The sequence below is a fragment of the Silurus aristotelis genome (assembly GCF_946808225.1).
Source record: "Silurus aristotelis genome assembly, chromosome: 21".
Taxonomy (NCBI): domain Eukaryota; kingdom Metazoa; phylum Chordata; class Actinopteri; order Siluriformes; family Siluridae; genus Silurus; species Silurus aristotelis.
The window spans coordinates 8,398,593-8,421,229 of NC_139594.1; the positions used below are offsets into that span (position 1 = coordinate 8,398,593).

The following is a 22,637-nucleotide window of genomic DNA, read 5'->3' on the forward strand; positions in this document are numbered from 1 at the left end:
TAAATTCCAGATCCCTGGAGTGAGATTAATTGTTTGGCTTGGACATAAGAGAAGAAATCCTATGAATCCCCCACATGGAGTTGTGGCACCTTCTCCAGAACATCTCAGCTCTCCAGGCCTACCAAGCCCTGTTGATTTTACTGTAACTGTAAACCTCAGCCTTTCATCTTTATATTATGTTTTGACAATGGCAGACCTGTATAAGGAAAATGGATGTGTTTTATAAACATATCTTAGCCTGAAACACAATGTGTGAAATATGTAAGCAATTACACAAGCTGTGCAAAAAAAAACTATTCGATGTGAAATACTTCACAAAAGTTGAGGATGTTTGGAGACTTCTATCTGCTATAGTGTTCTGTTATATCTCCAGAGCTGAGATTAGGCAGTATCGATATGGGAAGATAGGTCCTGGAAGATAGCTGGTTCTGCAAGGTTGGATTTCTACTTACTTGTCTTTTAGAGAAAGGCTTCTGTTAACCCACTGATCCGGCATTTTCCGTGTGATGATACATAAGTCTAAACAGTTACGATGGTAGTGTAGCATGATCATCTGCAAATATGATAAAATTCTCAATAAAAGTATATATAACTTTAAATATTAAAGCCTATTAGATAAAGATAAGCATTTCACTGCATGTCGTACTCTGTATGTATGTGTATGTGACAAATAATTTTTTGATTTTTTGATAAAGAAGGAAAGACAGCAAAATACAAATCAATGTGAGCTAGCTAAGCCAGCTAGTCGATGGGCTCTGTGTGTAGCTGTTTTGTGATCGATTTTCTTTAGCACACTAAAAATAAACAGAACATTTAAGAATATGTTGACTGAAATATCAGTTATTCTTTGCTACAGTAATAAAACTGTTGTATTATGAGTAATATAATTTCAATTCACACTTTTTTAATTGAGTTGCCATGGCTGGTCATCAGGGATAAATACACATCGTTCACCTTAACTGTTCAATTCTGTAAAAGTGCTTTGAGATAATGTCCGTTGTGAAAAGCACTATAGAAATAAACTTGACTTGACTTGAATATTGGCTGTGATTCTCTACGGCCTAGTCAAATCAGTGCCTACATGACCTGATGAACCATGGCTAGTTAAAGCTCAAACGCAAGCTGAGACTGAATTGAAGTGATGTTTAAATAACCAGAGTATAATGACCATCAGATGAATCTAATTGGTAGCTGTGGAAATCAATCTGCAACTAATTGCAGTATACAAACTTCTTTATTTCAATCCCTAAACCTCTGTCATATAAAGAGCTCCAGATTGTTCATTGTAGGCAGTACAATGGAGGAGCCTGATCAAACATAGCTTTAGTCTGAAAGCAAAAAGCAGCTATGAAGATAGCTTGGTTTATGCTGCCTTAAAAGTCAGTGTTTTGAAAGCTATGAAGGTGTCTGGGTTTTGAGACATGTTTTGAAAGCAACATATTGTACATGATCAAATTATTGCCAAGTTACTGAGATAGGAGTGGTGGTATTCCCAAAGTCCTGCTGGATAGAAGTTCCAAAATTGTGTTAAAACAGATGGAATAAAGTATTGTTAGGAGAAACAGAACAAATGTTCTGTGACTGTGCCAGCTATTTCTCATCAAAACAATACAGATAGCGCTGCCCAAAATCTGCATTTCTCTTGGCTTTCTCACACCATTTTTTTAGACTTCGTTCTAAGCGACAATATTATGTGATACATTAGATATTAGATAGCCAAGTATGCACTTTATAGCCAAAAGTTTGTGGACACCTGACCTTCAGACCCACATGTACTTGTTGAACTGCGCATTCCAGATTTGTTCTTATAATAAGCTCCACTCTTTGGAAGGATTTGTGCTAGATATTGGTGTACAGCTGTGGAGATTTGTGTTCATTCCGTTTCAAAAGCAAAAGTGAGATCAGGCACTGATGCTGGATTAAGAGGTTTTGAGAAATTTCAGTTATTGGAAAATGTACAGCATTAAGATGATAAAAGGTCACCAAACAAAAGTTTGTGAGTGATGGTTGTATTATGCACACCCTCTAGCTGCAAGCTGTTTTCTGTGAACCCCTACCAGACCCAGGACTAGAAAACAGAATATTCTGGTCACAGGTGTAAGCCATTAACTAGTGAATCAGTAATTAACCCTGTGACCAGGCAGACACCGAATTTCTTTGGCAGATCCTCATCTGGTTTCTATTGGTGAAGCTAATAGAAGTTTTAAGTTCAAGTTTATGAGTTCAAGAAGTATAACTTTAACTTCTCCAAAAGGCTGTGGCTCACACAGGTTTACTGTCCAGCTGTGTCATTCCATCTGTCCACTTTTTCGAGTGCCTGCACTCTTCCATGACAGCTTCATTATGGAAGCCCCATCTGGCCCTGTTCACCATCAACATGCAAATACACATAACACACACACACATTAACACACACTTACACAAAACCTCTGATCTTAAACACGACTTCTTTGACTTCTCTTCTAAATGCAGAAACACACCACCCAACTCTACCTAAGCTAAACATAGTCACGCTTTTTGCTTAGATTTCAGCATGTGCCAAAAAAAAACCCCAGTGCTACACTTTATCACACATTTCCCAAATCATCATAGTGGGGCATTCAGTAGTGTTATGATCACTGACCGGTATGTAAAAAGTAAATAATGAAACAAATAAATCATAAGCTTTCAATAGTTTTGATGTAATAAATTAAAAAACTTAAAAAAAGTGAATGGGGATGTTTATTTAGCCTCAAAAACAGCACGTTTTTTACTCTGTGTTACTACAGTACATATGATCACATGCTGTGTGTATATATACTGTATAACTATGTATAAGTGCTTGAAACTAGTGGTAACGGTAGCAACTACTGAGTACTTTAGAGTGAGGCTAGAGGGTAAGCACAGGGCAGCATGGCGAGGTCGGCCACATCAGCCAGATCAGCATGATTGATTGATTAAAAAAGGCTGTGACTTGAGGGATTTTGTAAACGATACATTAGAATATATTAAGCTCTGTGGCAAAGCCAGATGCATTTTTTTTTGGTCAGAAATAGAGCTCTCAAAGTTAGCTAAATGCCCTACAGCACATGCATGGTCATTTAAAAGATACTGAAGAACTCTTTTGTTTTATTTTTATAATGATGCACATGTCCGTTGTTGCAATCCAGACTTATTGGGCAGTCAATTGAGGTTACCATAATTTATCTTAAAATAATTTACAAGACTAGTCAGACTTTGTCCCCCAAATCTTTGGAAAATGGAATAAATATAATGTTTGCCATATATGATTAATATAAAAAGTCTAATATGGTATGTGTTATAAGATGTATTGTTATATTGTGTTATAAGAGTTGGTACCACCTCCCAACCATTGGCCCACTGGGATGCACCTGGTTTGATTACCAGTTATGGTGCTTGTAAGAAAACGCAGCTGTCTCACCCAATAGCCCCATCCCAATTTTATTTAAATGTGTTGCTTGCATCCAAAAAGTACGAAAATAATTTTTAAATTTATTATGGTGTACTTTTCTACTTTTAATTAAATATAGGTTTTTAAATAATTTGTATTGTGTGCCTTACACCAGTGTACACTATTAATTCAAACACAAAAACAAAATCCGAACCAGTTTTCCTGAAGCACCTCCCGTCTCAGAAACTATTCTGTCACATTACTTTTTCTCTTTTTTCTTTCAGTCTGCTACTCCCAGACGTCCTAGCTCTATCTTATCCTCCTGAGACCTGCCTAACTGTAGACAGGCCTGGAATCAAGCACTCATGGCTGGATTTAAACCCAGTGAGAGACAGGAAGTCTGAACAAGAGAAAAAACAGACACCAAAAACAACGAAAGCTGACGTTCCTGACAACACCAAAACAACCACAGATCCATGAAACGCACACATTTTTTTCTCCCTCTCTTCTACTTATCCCCTCCCTAGGGTGAGGGCGGTTGTTGAGAAAATAAAGCCTACTTGACATGTGCTTCACAAGAGCTTATAGCTTAATATCAAATGAAAATCCTTGGGTTATCCCTGGACACCTTCTCAACATGAAACGAGTGGTTAAGTGAAGTCCATGTTCAAAGGAAGCCACAGACAGGATTCACAGGTGGGATTACTTATAATGCTACACAAAGTCTTTCAGAAATCTCGCCTGATTCACTGCAACTTCAATTTAGTGAATGATCCAAAAGCTCACTTCCAAAAAAGGGATACTGTGTAAAAACAGAACGCAATAACTTAGAAATTATTTAAGCCCAATTTAACTAAAAACAATACAAAGGAAATATCCAAACAAATGTTAAAATTAAGAAGAAAATATTATTGTTACTATTAGTAGTAGTAGTATTTTGATTATTGTCTCATTTTCCAGATGCCAGCGACATTTTTCAAAGGGAAAAATCTGGAACAGGGGCATGTTTACCACCATGTTGCATCACCACCCCTTTTAACAAAATGGTTTGAGAATTGAGAAAAGCAACTGGTGTAGACTAGCAATAAAAACATTTTTTTCATTCTTGCCTGATAAAGAATTTGAGCATTTCATGGCTCCCTTTTTTATATTTATATGGCTCCCTTTTGAATATATTTTTGTTTCAATATACTAGTTTTCAGTGGGTGACAGGTTTAGACTGCAAGCAGGCCAGTGTAGCATCTGGACTCTTTTAATGGAACCATGCTGTTATAATACAAGCAAAATGTTGCATGACATGGTCTTAATTAACTAACTATAATTGCCTAAAAATAAGTTTTATATTTATTAATAATTGCTTTAAAATATAACAAATATGCAAGACCTTCCAAAATAAAAAGACATCACCTGGATGGCAGTGAATGTATCTCCAAAACCCAAGCATCACTCCATGTTAACTGGGGCACTTACAGATGTGCAAGTTACATATGTTATGTGTGTTATAATGCACCCCAGTTACAGTTTTACTTGTATATGTAGATGCAGTGACAAACTGTGCTCACTGACAATGGTTTTCGGAAGTGTTCCTAAATTTCCACTACAGAATTGTGTCTATTTTTAATGCAGTGCCACTGGAAGGTCTAAAGAGCAGGTCTTTCCAATACAGTTTTTTCGACTGTGCGCTTTGACTAGGAGCTTTCTCATATTCAACATTAGATATGCTGTCTTTAGACTACTTTCGATTAAATATACATTTTGAAATCATTGCATACTCTTTATATTTACTTGTTGTACAGCATCCCAACTTTATTCGTACACATTATTATCAAAAGAAACACACTGAAAGAGACGGCAAGTCAGGAATTAGTGCACAGTCTGTTACATAACTAGTCCAAATGAATAGATGTGTGAAATGTAGTATGAGTTATAAATCTAATCCTACATTATAGCAAAACATCCAGGTAGTTTCTTCATAGTGGTTTATAAGATTATAGTATGTTCTAGTAAGTGACAAGCCTCATAATATCTTTCAACCTTGGAGAGCTGCAAAAAAAAAAAAGGACTAAATATACTAGTATAGGTCGTAATCTCAAGTCCGAGGATGCCAGGGATTTATGAGCCATTGCCAGGTTCATATCGAGTTCCAGTGATGGCTCAGGAGTAGAAATCAGTCAAAATATAAAGACCTAGATAGGAGTGGACAGAAAGATACAAGAACGGAAGAGTGCTCTAAAACAAGCACAGATTTATGGCTCATGACAGAGGCTGTCCTATCTGCAGATAGCAAATGACACGCAAGAGATCTAGGCTTAAAGCTCCAGTGACACTTTTCACAGTCACACGCCATTCTGCCCTGTCACTTCCACTGTTCATCTAAAGAGAGAGAAAAGTGCTAAAGCAGGATGTGAAGCCTTTATATAACATGGGCAATTGAAATAAAACAGAAGTGTAAAGCCACCATTTATTAATATGAAAAGTGTTCTTTCTTTACTGGGCACCATACAGAGAGTCGATACACCTCTTATTTAACCCTACAGGAGATTTAGTGTAAACAAATCAGCTACATGTGTATTCTGGTGAAAATGGAAGGAAACTGGAGAATCGTAGACACAAAGAGAACACACAAAAGCTCAGGGTTGGTCCAGGAAGCCTTGATCTGTGAAGCAACTAATTGAGAATTGTTACATTTACAGATAATAAACGCTGACATGACATCAAAATTAACAAGTTTACAATATTAAACATTAAAGTAAAACATTAACTGCTTTGTAAGCGCCTAGGGGTATTCTATAGCATTATTATTTCAGCATATTAATTACGATGCTCATTCATCCAGAACAAAGGCTAATTAAAGCCTCCCTAAATATCAGTCAAATCCTTATATTAACCCGGTTTTGCTAATACAAGTTCAAAGCAATCCTCTACAGACATTCTTGCAGTACCACAGTCATCCCTAAATAAATTATATATAATTAAAATAAAAGATTTAAGGTTCAAATAACAAAAGACACATTTAAAGCAGCACAACCTTTAAACATATTCCTCACCCTAAGGCAATGAAACAATACAGACCACAAGTGCAGTCCTGAAAAAAAGGAAAGAACCAGGTTTCAACTTATGGCCACAAAAACACAACTATGAACTGTACTGTAGGATTAAGGTCTACACTTTTATTCCAAAGCTGCAATAAAACCCTGTTGTCTTGTATATTTTATTGTCAGGTGTCTATATATTTAATGGAAGCATTTCATTGCTGTAAGTTTTCTTGTAATAAATGAAAAGCAAATTAGATTAGTCTTCTCCTCTCCTTTTTTTTTGCTGATCCGAAAAATGATCCGATCCGTGACTCATTAAGATTAGTAGAGCATGACGACAGAATACTCTTGTAAATGTTTTAATCATGGTGTTTTAAATTACGCAAATCATCAGGACACCAAACTGAACTTTTACTATGTATCCACACGGACGATTTTAATTGCCGGATGTGTGCACCAGGGCGGATTTTGGTGCTTGATTTGAGACTTCAGTAAAATAAATATTTAGTGACAAGTGATTATTTAAACTTTACACTTTAGAGTGTATTATAATTTTTTTTTTATATCTGAGTAAATCTTCTATATTAATTTATATATATTTTTTTTAAATCGCATGTTAATAAAATGAGTGCAATTAAAATGGATTTGCATTAACACATTCGTTTTAACAGCCCTGATATATATATATATATATATATATATATATATATATATATATATTTATATATATATATATATATATATATATATATATATATACTGTATAATAGAATGCTTTTTAAATATCCCATTCCACAATCTTTTGTTCCACTAGATTTTGTAGAGTGGTTGTAGAGATTTAGCCACAAGGTCATTAGTAAAGTTGGTTCCTAGACTTGGCAAGAAGTACTTGGGTGCATCCAATGTTCCAATTTATCCCAACCCATGTAAACCATATCTTCATGGATCTTTCTTTGTGCTACTGCATCCAAAGTCATCCTATACAGTACTGTGCTTCCAACTTTGTGGTAACAGTTAGATAAAAAAAGATATATGGCTGGAAAAGTCAGACACTTCTCTCTCTCTCTCTCTCTCTCTCTCTCTCTCTCTCTCTCTCTCTCTCTCTCTCTCTCTCTCTCTCTCTCTCTATATATATATATATATATATATATATATATATATATATATATATATATATATATATATATATATATATATACAGTACAGACCAAAAGTTTGGACACACCTTCTCATTCAAAGAGTTTTCTTTATTTTCATGACTATGAAAATTGAAGAGTCACACTGAAGGCATCAAGGGATATTTGACCAAGAAGGAGAGTGATGGGGTGCTGCACCAGATGACCTGGCCTCCACAGTCACCGGTTTAGGGGTGAATGAAGGCAAAAGGGCCAACAAATGCCAAGCATCTCTCTGGGAACTCCTTCAAGACTGTTAGAAGACCATTTCAGGTGACTACCTCTTAAAGCTCATCAAGAGAATGTCAAGAGTGTGAAAAGCAGTAATCAAAGAAAATAAAGAAAACTCTTTAAAGGTGTGTCCAAACTTTTGGTCTGTACTGTATATATATATATATATATATATATATATATATATATATATATATATATATATATATATATATATATATATATATACATATACATACACCCATTTTACTTAGTTATGCTACAAAACTGCCAAAGGTCCAAATATCAGAAAGTGTACAAGCCTAGCAAATTCAGGAAAAACTACTTATCCTTTGACTTCCAAGGAAGTTCATTATCCAGACATCTGGAAAGAAAATTTGGAAATAAACACCAAAAATGTGCTGACTTCAGAAACCGCAAAGAAGACGTTAAGTACTGAATCCATAAATGTTTATCAACAACAATTAATCAATTCGCTAATAAGTCACAATGATAATAAAAATGTTGCCAGTTTGTACAGTTAGCAAGGCAGCTGCATAGATAAAAATGAGACACCTGAACTTCCCATATCTATGCTATGCAACAAGCCTCCATAAATATTCCTTTATTTCTTAATGCAATTGAAAGATTTAGCAGGACCAGTGGATACTTTGTTATCTAACTGATCAAACTAATCTTAATATCAATCATATACCTAATCCTTTATAAGCTTCTTGGGATGCTAGAGTCTAGAGTCTAGAGTCTAGTTTGAGACTGGACTGCTTCTTGGGATGTTAGAGTCTAGAGTCTAGTTTGAGACTGGACTGCTTCTTGGGATGTTAGAGTCTAGAGTCTAGTTTGAGACTGGACTGCTTCTTGGGATGTTAGAGTCTAGAGTCTAGTTTGAGACTGGACTGCTTCTTGGGATGTTAGAGTCTAGAGTCTAGTTTGAGACTGGACTGCAGTCATGAAATTGCATACAATGTGGCACAAACATGCTGAAAGCTTAGAAATAATTAGGGTCTTGTATACCCCTGGATGACCTGGATGACCTTATCTATATCTGATGAATATTCACATATATTTTTCACACACACACACACACACACACACACACACACACACACACACACACACACACACACACACACATATATATATAAGGTCTGTCAATCGATAACTCATGATTAATCGCAACCTAATCGCACATTTTTTGTCTGTTTGTACTCTAAATGTACTTTAAATTAATACTTTTTCAACAAATATGATGCTTTATGCAAATGTATGTTTATTATTAGTGAAAGCATACTTAACATAAAACATGAAAAAATATATTCTTGCAAATGGTTTAAAGTAATTATTGTGTTTTAAATTAAGTAAATCATCAAGACACCGAACAGAACTTTTGCTTTTTCCACACGAACAGTTTAAATTGGCGGATGTGCGCATCGGTGCTTGATTTGAGATTTGAATCTTGAATTTTATTTTGTAGTTTTCTATTTTTTAGAGTAAAGAAATGACGTTGTGAATAAAGGTGTGTTGTGTTGAAGGTTTTCATTTTGCCGCTTTTACATTAATTAATTTGTATTTCTTTTATAAAAATGGTCAAACAATAAAAGTTGTGTAGTTAAAATTCCTTTGTTATTAATGCGTTAATTTTGACAGCTCAGATAGATAGATAGATAGATAGATAGATAGATAGATAGATAGATAGATAGATAGATAGATAGATAGATATGTATAAATAAAGGTGAAATATATAATTTATATTGTTATTTGCTTAATAGCTACTGCTCATTAATTTTATCCCCAATATTGCATACTGTAAAACAGCATAAAAAAACAAAGCGATGACATGCTGTAGACTGTCATCGGGGTAAATCCATTAAAAATTTGAAAAATCCATTAGTAGAAGAAGAGTAAGACTTAAACCTTTACATATTTGTACGCACATTTGTAAGACAAAAACAAATAATGACATACTGAAAAAAAAAAAACAGTTTTGTGTGGACAAAATATTCTTGCAAAAATGCCCTAGACAAAAATGTCTACATCTAATCAATATTCATTAACTACATCTATAATTTTACAATAAAACCTCATTCACCAAATTAAATAAAGAAATCTGATAAAAAAGATGAATTAGATTAGATAGAATGGCGTGTTGAATATGTCTGGCTGTGTTCCGGGGTGGAGTGTGTTTCCCTCAGCCTGGCCTTGCGTTTACTGAAGCCTAGCAGGGCAACAATGACCTATTATTTATACGACCTCGGTCACGAGCAGAAGGCACCGAACAGAGGGACGTCCTTCCAGATCCTACGCCTCACCGAAAAACTGCTCATTACACACACAAACACCAAACCCCACACATAAACACACACTTCAAAATGAACACATGCTCAAGGACGGATTTCCTTTAATTACAGAGTGCATTAAAACCAAGCTGCGATTGACTCAGCACACTCGGTTCAAGCAGATTCCACCACATCCTCAGAAGCCTAAACCAAAAAACTCCAATACACCCAGCATATGACACAAGTGTAGTAGATGAAGAAGCAGCAGTAAAAAGCTGGATAATCAGGAGGCAGAAAAACAACTATTCACGGCAGTCAAAAGCAAAAACCTGCGAAAGGAGAAGACCTAAAATGTTAATTGTCACGGTCTCTTCAAATTTAGCACTGGCTAAAGCATGCTCTGTTGCAGTAGTTTCTTGGCTGGACACTGAGCTCTGAGAGGTGGTTCACATGGTGCACCAACTGGAATGCGAACCCTGCTAGTTATCAGACGGCTATTTAGAAGAGCTTCAGTTTTCTAATGCAGCATACACACACACACTTCAATTGAACAGGATCCATTCACTTGTTTCGGACCGTCCGCCTTACAACATCAACCATTTCAACCAAACCCTCTCTTTCTATAAGTAGAAACATTAGTCCAAATCTTTAGACTCAAGCTACATTCACACATGCAAGGATTTTATGGCTGCAAATCACCAGTTCCTCTATTATTAAGTAGCCTGTAGGCGTCTCTCCAACTGGTTACTACAGTAACTTTTATGCAACCAGAAATCCACTTTTGACAGCAAATCCATTTTCTTGCGGAAAAAAATTAAACATGCTGGAGGGGGAAGCTTTGTATATGTAGTTTTGCAGTGTTTATATGCATAATTATAGGGCATGAAGAAGAAGCTGTATGTCCCATCTATGGAAAAAGCAGGAATCCCAGACTATCAGTAAATCACATTTGCTCTACTAAATGTATTCCCTTTCGCAGCCTCTTGCCTAACATTGTGTTTGTCCACCTTTTGCTGCCAAAACAGTTCTGACCCGTCGATCATTAACAGCATTAACTTCAGCAGTTTAAGCTACAGGAGCTCGTCTGTTGGATGGGACCACACGGGCCAGCCTTCGCTCCCCACGTACATCAATGAGCCTCAGCCGCTTATGACCCTTTTACCGGTTTACCACTTCTTTCCTTGGAAAACGTTTGATAGATACTGACCATTCCAGATCGGGAACGTTCCTCAAGAGCTGCAGTTTTGGAGATGCTCTGACCCAGTCATCTAGCCATCACAATTTGCCGCTTGTAAAACGCTCGCTCAAATCCTTACGCTTGCCGATTATTCCTGCAACTCTTAGGAGGAAATGTTCACTTGCTTCCTAATATAAACCCCTCCCACCAAACAGGTGTCAGGATGAAGAGATAATCAGTGTTCACTCACTGGTCATAATGTTAAAATGACAATGTTACGCCTGAACGGTGTATTTGGTTTGTTTTGGAGCTCAGTAAGGTATTTATTTATTATATATTATCTTTGACAGTGGTTCTAAATTCTATATCCTTGTCAATACAGAAACTGATCAATATACAGTGAACCGATTAATCACATTTTATTTCCCATTTTTTAATTAGATGTTTTGAGGTTTTAATTTTTTTTTTTTGTTTGAAGTAACAATTCCTCAGATGTACATAATAGTTTCTGAGATATTTTTTTAATGTTTTGACTTACATATGTGATCTGAGATCTGTTTATATGACTGCCAAGTCTCTAATGGACTTTTGGTCCAAACAAGTTTGTTGTCAGTGTATAACAATGTACAATTCAACAGGGGGTTTATTCGAAGACAATAAAAATAAATATTTTTAGATTTTTTTCTAAGTGGTAATATTTTCAGCCACATCCTCATGGTCTTGATCTTCTTACTGGAATGTTGGCTGACAATAAGGAGTAGTGGATGTATTTATCTTGGGTTACATATTTAGAAAAAAAAAAAAAAAGAAAAAAAAAAAGGATTTTAGTTTTCTTTGGGTCTTCTCGAGGTTGAGTAAAACTCCAGTGCCTCAACTTTGTACCTGTGTTAACTTTACTGGTGATGGAATGCTTTTGTAAGCTGCAGGCTCTATTTAGATGGGCAGTGGGGTTTACTCTGATAATAAAAACTAATGCTTTCAGGAACAATGTGAAGACAGGATAAACCTCGTTGGATTGTCACTTTGAAAAGCCTCTGTGTTTAAACTAAGGTCTTGTACTCTTCTAACACTCCTCTGTCTGTCTTTTATTAGCTCTGTATTGTGTCTTCATGGCTGCTTTTGTTGGCATATATTCCTGCTTTCGTCAATATCGATGTTTACTTACACTTCACAAGTATCAATTCATCGTTGTTTAGTAAGAAGTGAGACAGTTATAGTACACCTAGTGGGTGATTATCAACCAAGCTGAGACCCTCGACTCTCTTTATATGAATCCTGATCACAAAAATGTTCTCGAAAGACAGCTTTAAGTGTTGCATGACTCATTTAATAAATATACCTAGATTAAAACAGATGAGTAGTGTGGAGAAGGAAACCTCTATCCACCTCCTCATCTTTAAATCAATGGGAATTAGCAAGTCATTTGCTTAAATAGTACTTCCTTTATTTCTTTCTTTATTCAAGCTGCCAGCAGGCATTATAATGTATTATTCATCATGAAGAAAGCTAGAAGCCAGAAGTTTGTTTTTTACATATCATTAAAGTCTGGTTATCAAAGCTCAATCGTCAACAATATTATCTTCACTTCACGCGTCATAAGGAAAATTGTTCATGAAAGTGTTCATGAATACCCTGCTTTTTACCAAATATTATCAAACTGCACATTTTTTCTAAGCCAGAATAGTTCAGAACTGGTTACTGGAGATGTTCAGAAATGTCTTTGTAGTGCACATTTCCCTTTAGCTAAGTAGCTAACTATGACAGTGAACTTGTCATGTTAACAAAAAATCTTAAAAGCAGAGCTTGCTAGATAGAAACCTTACTTGCCTAAACTCTACATAAGGGAACCTTGCTAGGCAATGCTAGATAGCTAGGTCATTTCCATACTGAGAAGCTGCCTATAATGAAGAAGCTTTTTTTTCTCAAACCTCTCGAGCTTAAATAGCTTATTCAGCTTATCAATGTGTGATGGCATCTGTTACAGCACCTCGGCTCCACAAAACACTAGATCTGAACATTTATTTTTTTAAATAAAGCTCTATATAGTAAATAATGAATGAGTGAGTGAAGTGACAGAAAGCAGGTTTTAACTGGAAGCAGTGACAGTACATTTGGCTGAAAGGAATATTACTGTATGTTAGTAAAATGAATCAGGACTCTGACTCAAGTCTGACTAGAGAAGCAGACAGATTTGTTCACTAGTCTGCACAATGGCTGCAAGCCAATGTGGTTTTCTGGAGGTGGCAATGTCAACTTTCAACAAAGCACAATTACAGACTTCCTGTCCATGAACTCTCTAAAGCTTTTAAGCAAAGCAGCACTCACCTCCAATCATAATATACAAGAATACTTTTCTTGGAAATGTGTGGAGTCTAATGATTTTAGTTGTCTAGGGAAATAAATAAGATCTGTTCGTCTAAGGGTATGTTTTAATGAAAGTTTTCCACTGTTTTAAAGATGTTCAATCAAGCCTTGGCTTTGAATTTCTTTCATACTCAACAGTGGAATGATATGTAATGCTTGTGAACTGTGACAAGACAAGCCATTCTGCCCTAATAAGAAGTGATAGAAAGTGAAAAGGAAAACTGTAATTTCAGAACAATTTTTCCCTAAGCTTATGAACTCTATGCAATAGTGCCACAAATGGGATATTTTACTTTAGATAGGGTTACAGGCAGAAGGCAAGTTTCATTTTCTCATGGACTGTCAGTGCCTTTTTAAAATAAGCATTTGTTTAAAAACAATAAAAGGGATTCTCTGATACACTACAACAACATGAGAGGAGAAAGCAGGGGACAAGGAAAGTCCAAGACCATCACGATGGGCTGTTTTTTTCTGTTTAAAATAGGTGGGGAAGACATACTCTCTTTCCCCTGATAATTTTATTAACACTAGCTAATCATGGGCATATGTGAGCTCATGAATTAGGAAGAGTGTGACATACCATGAGTTCAAAAAGTTTAAAAAGATGCAGTTGGTTGGATACACAAAGTGTTTTTCCAAAAACACAGTAAGGTAAATAGGTATAGAAATATATATCATTCAGTAAAGTCCCGTCTTTATTTAAAGATGGCAGCAATATATAGATAAAACAATTATTTAGCCTAACTTTGTTACTCAAACAAACTTTGATGTTATAATGTTTTGGTATACGCCATTGTTCACTGTACTTTGAATTTGAATTTTATTGGTTTTCTATCCTCAACTAGCTATTAAGGTTACAAGTTATTACAAGTTTCTCATTTTGTTGGCCAAGAGCAAAACTGAAAAAATAAAATAAAAAAATAGGGAACTGGGCAGCATACCGGAGCTTCCACTTGCCATCTGGGTGGTCTGATAAATGCATGATTTGTCCAAGTTTGGTTATTGAAAACTTTCTGAAATATATAGTAGGACAGTATTGTGAACCATGAAATACTAAAATATATATGATACATGAGCTCAAAAAGTCATAGAGTAATTTAGCAGTAACAACCAACCAGCCAAATACATGCCAAAAAGATCATGAAATATGAACTAATAGCATAAAAATTTGAAGAAGTAAAAATGCACACAAGCACAGCTTTGTCCAGTAAAAACATTAGGAGCAGAAATAAAGCCTTTGGCTCTGGCTGATTAAAAGGCATGCGGGTTGTGCAGTTCACTAGTGTGACTGAACACTGTAACATCCTCCCACTCAATGTGCCCCAGACTGTTCCCATAACAAGAAAGCCCTCACACAGCAGAATGGGAGAGCGAAACAAAAGCTGTCAGTACTCTGACCATGCCTTTTTACAGATTTGGTTCCTTCACACAAAACACTGGGTTTATTCCAATGCTGAAGACGTCATTTAGTTATTATTAATGCACATTATGCACATAACTGTTGAAGGAAGACCCTTGTATACAGCCACAAAGAACAGGAAGGCAAAACGTTTTGTCCCTGGGAGTGTCATATGAAATGTAAAAAAAAAAAAAAAGCACAAATCTCAAAGACATGGTCTTAAAACACATGCTGTAAAAATGCAGTGTTGTGGAAAAGAATTCCCCCTCCTGATTTCCTGATTTTCTGTTCAAGCATATTTCTCACACAAAATAGTTTCAGATCCTCATAAAAAAAATGCAATATAACACATTCAGGTAGTGAAGAAGAAAAAAAACAAGCTGTATGAAAAACTTCTTTTAGCAACAACTGCGACTGAAAGCTTACAGTAACTGAAGACCCTTGTGGAAGTATTTTAGCCCACTCAAATTGTGGATCATTGTCTTGAGCCCTTAAAGGAGCATTGTGATAATTGTGGTAAATCATCCATACCTCAAAGCAGCACAGCATCCCCACACCATTACACTACCACCACCATGCGATGATCTTTAATCCTAACAGATCATCATCCCAAATGGTCTGGTGTTTACCAGGCTGTTTTATAGAAATGTGAGTGTTTTATTATTTTTTTTTTCTTACGTAAATAAGCCTAAGGAGGGCTGTGGATTCTTAGATGTTTCTTTGTTTCTTTGGATTATTTTTGACTTCCTGGATGAGTCATTAAAGTACTCTTGGAGAAGTTTTAGTAGGCTGGTCACTTCTGGGAATTATCACCACTGTCTCTATTAGGAGATAATGGCTCTGACTGTAAATCGCAACAGCCCCCTTGCCTCAGAATGACTCTGTAATCGTTCCAGAATGATATATATATATATATATATATATATATATATATATATATATATATATATATATATATATATATATATATATATATATATATATCATCCTTTCTCGTCGCTTCTGGATCACAACAGTGTAATTAACACTGCATGAATCTAAGTACGTATTGTTGATCTTTAGATTCAACAGGCCTAAAAATAATAATGCCTGAGTGTATATAGTCTAATAAAAGCCTATTATGAATTAGATATGGTTTGTATGAGTAAATACATTATTGCACACAGGATAATCTCATGTTACTGAGGGTGATTTTGTCTTTATGTTTACTGTTTTAAAATCTGGAGAAAAAAAAAAATGGCATGACAAATATGCACAAAAAATAAATCAGGAAGTCAAAGCCCTGTAAAAGTTTAGAGAAGGTTGTCTCAAAGAGGAGAGTTAATAAATCAGTACTGGCCCCTAAATCAATTCTGCCTTAATGAAATTGTCAGACCTGAGGAAAAGTGACCATGTCCTGTCTTATTTCATTTGTGTGCAATGGACGTAACAGATCAGTGATGATGAGTATAAGAATAACAAGCATAATTTATTAAAGTGATTCAAGAGTGTGAGCTATGTCTATCCTTTCGCTTCGTTTTAAGGGATTGATATGCTCATCAGCAAGCAAAGGTCGTTCTCTGCTCATCCATGCGTTGCCATTTTGTTCTCAGAACTCTCAGTAACAAGCAATTACGGTTTCTTTCTTCCCTCAAGATGAGCAAGAGGAAGGGTTTGTTTAACCGTATGCGAACAGCAGGAGCCAGGTACAATAAAGCACAGCACAAGAGTAATACATAACTACACTACTTTACATAGCTTGAGGGGTTAGAATTTTTTTCATTCTACTACTCTTACCTAGTTGTGCAATGGAGAATAATTTAGAATGATCGAGAAATATGCTGACAAAGGCATCTATACCCCTTCTTGAAAAGGCAAATTAATATAAAATAGAGGTGTGCTGTTAGTAAAAAAAATAAACAATGTAGTTCACATAACAATCCCAAATGATTATTTTTGATTATTTCTTTATTCTGTCTCAATGTGGTTTGTTGCCCTTAAACCACAGCAATTTGCTATAATGTTTTTTATTAATTATAATAAAAGTATACTGAATAAATGATTCAGAATTTCTGTCTGCAGTTAATACTTGTGAGTTGAAACATCTACAAAGTAGGTATTTCCTGTTATGACGCTCCCATACCCGGTTCCCTTTTTCTCTCTCTTGAAGTAGAAGATAAATGCAGCTTGTCATGTGGAAGGAAATTTTTTTTTAATGCTTTATGTTTGAAAGACTTTCCTGCAGTGGAAAACTTAATGCACCTACCACTGACAGCTTGCTGACACTAGAGACTCCTTCCATAAAATGCTGAATAAACATCTCCTTACAGATAATACATTTAAAATCCATTTATATAGAGTGTCCAATATAGAAGTCTACTACAAACACTAAAAAGTATTAGAACAAGTGTTCTTTAAAACCTGTGGCCTTCCTCGCAACTGTTTAAGCAGTGGTGCTATAGAAAATAAATCAACACCTTCTGACTAATCAGAGAATATAATAGCACTGGATCTTTATTACCAAATGTTTACAAAGTTCCAATGCTATATATACATATATTATGAAAGTTTTTATATTAAAACTATCACTTTTTGTCAGTATTTTGTTACAGTAAGCATCAGCATTTACCATTAAAGACAATTGATAGTATATATATATATATATATATATATATATATATATATATATATATATATATATATATATATATATATATATATATATATATATAGTAGATTTTTAAAAGCAAAAGTAAGCACAGAAGCTGAGGTCACTGTCAAGGTTAAACTTCAGTTCTTATATGTCAAGTTGTTACTGCCTTCAAGGTGAAATTGTAGTTCCCTGCCTACAACTAGCAAACCACAGAAAACACCCCCTCAATTTTATCTTACCATTTAAGGTAGTCTTCTAATCTATCAGTTCTTTTGCAGGTCAAATGAAAATGCCTATTGTGTGTTACTTTGCACACAGTATTTGGGTAAATCTATGACATTAGCCATAATTAAACTCATTATTGTTTTCAGTCCAAAATATTGAATCAATTTTTTAAGTTCATTACAGTAGAAAGAACCAAGGCTCCCTGGTGGTCTAGCGGTTAGGGTGCGGCGCTCTCACCGCTGCGGCCCGGGTTCGATCCCCGGTCAGGGAACCAACCCCAGCCACTTTCAGTGCCGGTCCCAAGCCCGGATAAATTGGGGAGGGTTGCGTTAGGAAGGGAATCCACCGTAAAAACGTGCCAAATCAAACATGCGGAGGATCCGCTGTGGCAACCCCCTAACGGGAGAAGCCGGAAGAAAGTTACAGTAGAAAGAACCAACAGCCACACAGTCTTATAACCGTGATTTGTAAATGTAGCTGATGTTGCTTTCTACTCTTTTTTTAATGCTCTGAAATAATAAAAACATGACAAAAGTGTATGTTTTTTCCCCTCGCTAATTACCACCTATATTAATAAACAGCAAGTACGAAGCATAAATAAGATGCGCTAATGTACTCGTATCTCCTTCGCACTCCATCTGCATGCTGATAAAGGAAACATAGTTGTTTGCAAATCACAGAGGTTTTTTTTTTTACATGAGTTGGCTTTTTCAGTATAATGACAAGCTTAAACAGGAATCAATGATCTGCACTGACACACCTTTAAGAATGAGTTTATTTATGTTATACTTTATCAGCAGCTGCTTTCAAAAATCTTTCATGATCAGACCAAGCGTGTAAGTATGAGACACTCCTGTCTGTGTATGCATTTTTGTATATGTGTGTGTTGTGTAGTTACTCACCAGCTGGAATTCGCTCCTGCGGCCATAGGCCTCCTGGATGCCCGAGTCAGCCCAGAGCGCCTGGAGGGCAGGCACGTACAGCTGGAAGGTACAGGGCTCCACTGGCATTCCCGCCTTGTTCTCGAATGACATAACAAACATGCCATGTTTCTCATTTTCCAAGTTCTGCAAACACAACCCAAGCTTGTCCCGGGCATCCACCAATACCCTCATGCCCTGAAAGAGACCAAAAAACAAAAAGTGTTTAATGGATAAGTCACTGATGAGTCATGCCTTGCTCATTCTAGACACAGTGGCCTCAGCCTCAGCAAAAAAATGCTTTGCCCCAGGGGTTAACATGCAAGTGAACTTTCGACTACAGTACAGCTCGATTCCCAGAAACTGCAGTGAAATCATTACTCTGGCGACAAAATGCCTACTGTAACGCAATACATACTAAACACTTGAAAATAGAATTTATTATGTTATTTGTCAGTAATATGTAGTGTTTCCAGTACTTTATGGCTTCACTCAGTCTCAGGGCTTTGGCACAATTTGTCATTTTGTCCACATCCATCAATGTGTAGTCACTGCAATACCCAGCATGCAATCAATAAGGATCCTAACCGCAAACAGCCAGTGATATGCAAAAACAACGATATTGTCAAAGCGGTGGATAATGAGTAAGAAAATCTTTAAATAAAAAAGTTGTGACTATTTACCATAAATTGGTATTTTTCCTTTTGCTAAAATTGTGGAAAATGTAAACATGCACTTCCAAACTCTTAATAGTGCAATCTGATGCCTTCAAGTTGGGTTAATCATATGCCAGGTCAGGGATGGGCAGTACACATGTATTTCAAATATGTATTTTAAATATAAAATAAGATATTGTAAGTTGTACTTGAAAGGGTTGATGAAAATACTTGTTTTGTATTTTTGTAGTTTAAAAAAAACTGTAAAATACTTTTTTTAAGAAATCTGCATGATGACATCATACAAATCCGTTCTCTAAATAGTGCCAACTCAGTAGTTTTCTCAGACTTGTTGAGATCAGAACAGAAAATTGAACCATATGGTTCACAAGGAGGTCAAGGTAAGAAAAGTGCAAGCTGCCAGCTTTCATATTGATCATTTAATAATTGTTGAAATACTAAAATGCTTGTTTTCAACGTCCAAACAGGTGTCCAGTGATTGATAAATAAATTTTTATTGCTGAATATTGTACATTAATTGAAGTAGCTGTTTAGTAGGATCATGATTTTGCAAGCCATTGCATGAATGACTGCCTGACACATAAATTATTCAAATGATTACTTAGTTAGAAACCAGTTGCTATAAATAAGTGCCATCAGTTGTCTTCTTATGAATAACTTGTTTGTCATTGAGTCAGTGTTACTGATGTAAAGCAGCCTTTTGTTACTAAACACCCAGTAACTATATTATGATACAATTATGAGTCATTCGCAAACTGTTAAACATTAAATTCTTGGTTAATTTAAAACTAACCTTCATCTGGGAGATCACACGGATTATGCATGTGAATATTTAATCTTTTAACTGGTTACATATGTCAGATTTATTGCATGACTCAGCCAAAGAAAAGCTGTTGCTATCAAACATTGTTTACTTAGTCAGTGTAATAGTGAAGAAACATTTCAAATAGGCCAATTGATGGAGGGTTTGCGAAGAAATGTCATGCTCCCTTGTAAAAGTATTTTTTAGTATTTTTAAAAATACAAAAATACAGTAGTTTATTTTGATATATGGTGTGGTTGCTGTATTTTGTAGTTTGTTTTGATACATTTAAAGTTAAAGTATTTGGTATTTCACTTGAAAATACATTTTGATGCATCTTTGCCCAAACTTTTGCTAGGTAAGGTTTTGGCTTGCAACAGTACTGTGTCCAGGTACAAGCATAACTAAGTTACTTGGTTTGCTTTAATATGACTGATAGAGTTGATAAAATGTACAACTGGACATCAGTTTGCAGTAAGTAAGAACAAGGTGACTGTTAGAATTATAGACTATATTTTCATTCAATTATTCAGCTTTCTTTTATTTATTTATTTATTTTTTAAATACTTTATTGATCCCACAGGGAAATTGTTATTTCTGCACATATCCCAGCAATGTATAAAGCTGGGGTTTAAGCGCAGGGGCAGCCATGATACAGCGCCCCTGGAGCACAGTGGGCCTACTCAAGGGCCCCAAGAGTGGAAGCTTGGCGGGCTTGAATGCTGACCTTCCAAACAGTAACCCAGAGCCTTAACCACCTCCCCTACTAACAATAACATTTTAATTTCTTGTTGTTTAGTAATAAGTCATACATCAAGAGGAAAAATCAAACATATACAACTCTCTACAATCTTTTAAAATGTACTCCTAGGTACACAAAGTGTCACAAATAATAAGACATTTATAGGATATTTGATTTCCCCAAACCAACTTTTTTTATATATATAAACCATCATTAACTGTTTTTAAAAGTTATTGAGCAAAATTCAGTTATTCACCACTGAAATCACACTGTATTCCACCCAGGCTTCCTGTCTGTAGACTAAAAGGCATGTTTTGGGCCAAAAGGAAGACTTTGGTCCCAAATACAACAGAGAGCTCCAGAGAGTTCCTGTACTCAAATCCCTGCACTGGAATCTGGAATCCTAAAAAAACCCCAGTCTTCTGCTAATTACTATTGCAGCACCGTCTACAAAGGCAAGTTCTTCCTTTCAGAAAAACTGACACCTTTCTACTGCAATATACCAAGAATAACATGTTGAAAATTCATGAGGAAATGGAAGGAAGACTCCATTTCTTTTCCTTTAAATCTACACAAACATCAGCGTGTTGCTGGTCATAACCGCATGGGACGATGATTAGAGCGCTATGCCAGCTTGTGTCTGGAAAGACAAGACCTGTTTATAAATACTACTGCGATATCTGCTTCATCAAATACGAGACAGGATGTACCCCACGCCGTTCCTGGAGTCACCATAGGTTCATGGCAGCAAGCAGCAATATTTTATAAAGCTTTTATATTTGTGCTATCCACATGCATAAGCGATTTGTGAAATAACCCGAGGCAGATTAACTGTAAAACATAAACCAGGAGGCACGTACAGGAAATGAATGTGGTACACAACCCCCTAGTGTCCTTTTTACATAGTAAGCAGTTTGTGTTTTAGGTTTGACTGCCGACACTGTTAAAACACCCTTAATAAGAAATAGTGCACAGCGCTGCCACTCGCAACATCTTCCTCCAGGCCACACACTCACTCTCTAGTCCCCCCAGCTCCCTTTCCCAAATGCCAAACCCCCTCATTCATGACCTTTCACCCACTTCCGCTAGGCGCTATCTGGGAAAGGATGCGTCCCCTGTCCTCTTGGACTGCCTCTGCTGACACAACCACATCAAGAGGGGAGTTGGAAAAACAAAGAAGAAAGTGAGCAAGAAAAAGTGAGAGAAGGCTGCTTTATCAGAGTGCAGAGGTCAGTTCCAGGGCTTCCAATCACTCTCTGAGTGATGGCGCCGTCCCAAAAATAGCTCCAAAAACCACCAAAACCTCACCTCACCACAAGTGGAGTGCCAAGTGCTTCTAAAAAAACTTCAGTAGAACAACACTCAATTGCTTGTTTGAAATGGCATCCATCAAGTTTGACTTTTAGGCCGTTGTTTTGCAAATAATTCACTGAAACACGACTACATCCCTCCATTTTGATGCAAATGTAAGAAGCCCCTAGCAGATGCCATGTGATAGACTCTGTGAAAGCGTCTTTGTTGTTTTTTTGGGGATGGTTTTTTTTTTTCGGGTTTTTTTAGTGAATGGGGAATTCCCCTTTCTGTGTGACAGAAA

The 22,637-nt window shown here is 36.1% G+C and overlaps 1 protein-coding gene across 1 annotated transcript in view; it reads right to left on the minus strand.

Annotated features, from left to right (window-relative positions):
* The window catches only part of gna12a (guanine nucleotide binding protein (G protein) alpha 12a), a 41,906-nt gene that overhangs the window by 9,612 nt on the left and 9,657 nt on the right, over positions 1 to 22,637 (minus strand). Inside the window, exon 2 of the mRNA XM_083524552.1 lies at positions 18,805 to 19,020. Within this exon, the coding sequence (XP_083380678.1) occupies positions 18,805 to 19,020 (216 nt within the window). The remainder of the gene's footprint in view (positions 1 to 18,804; positions 19,021 to 22,637) is intronic.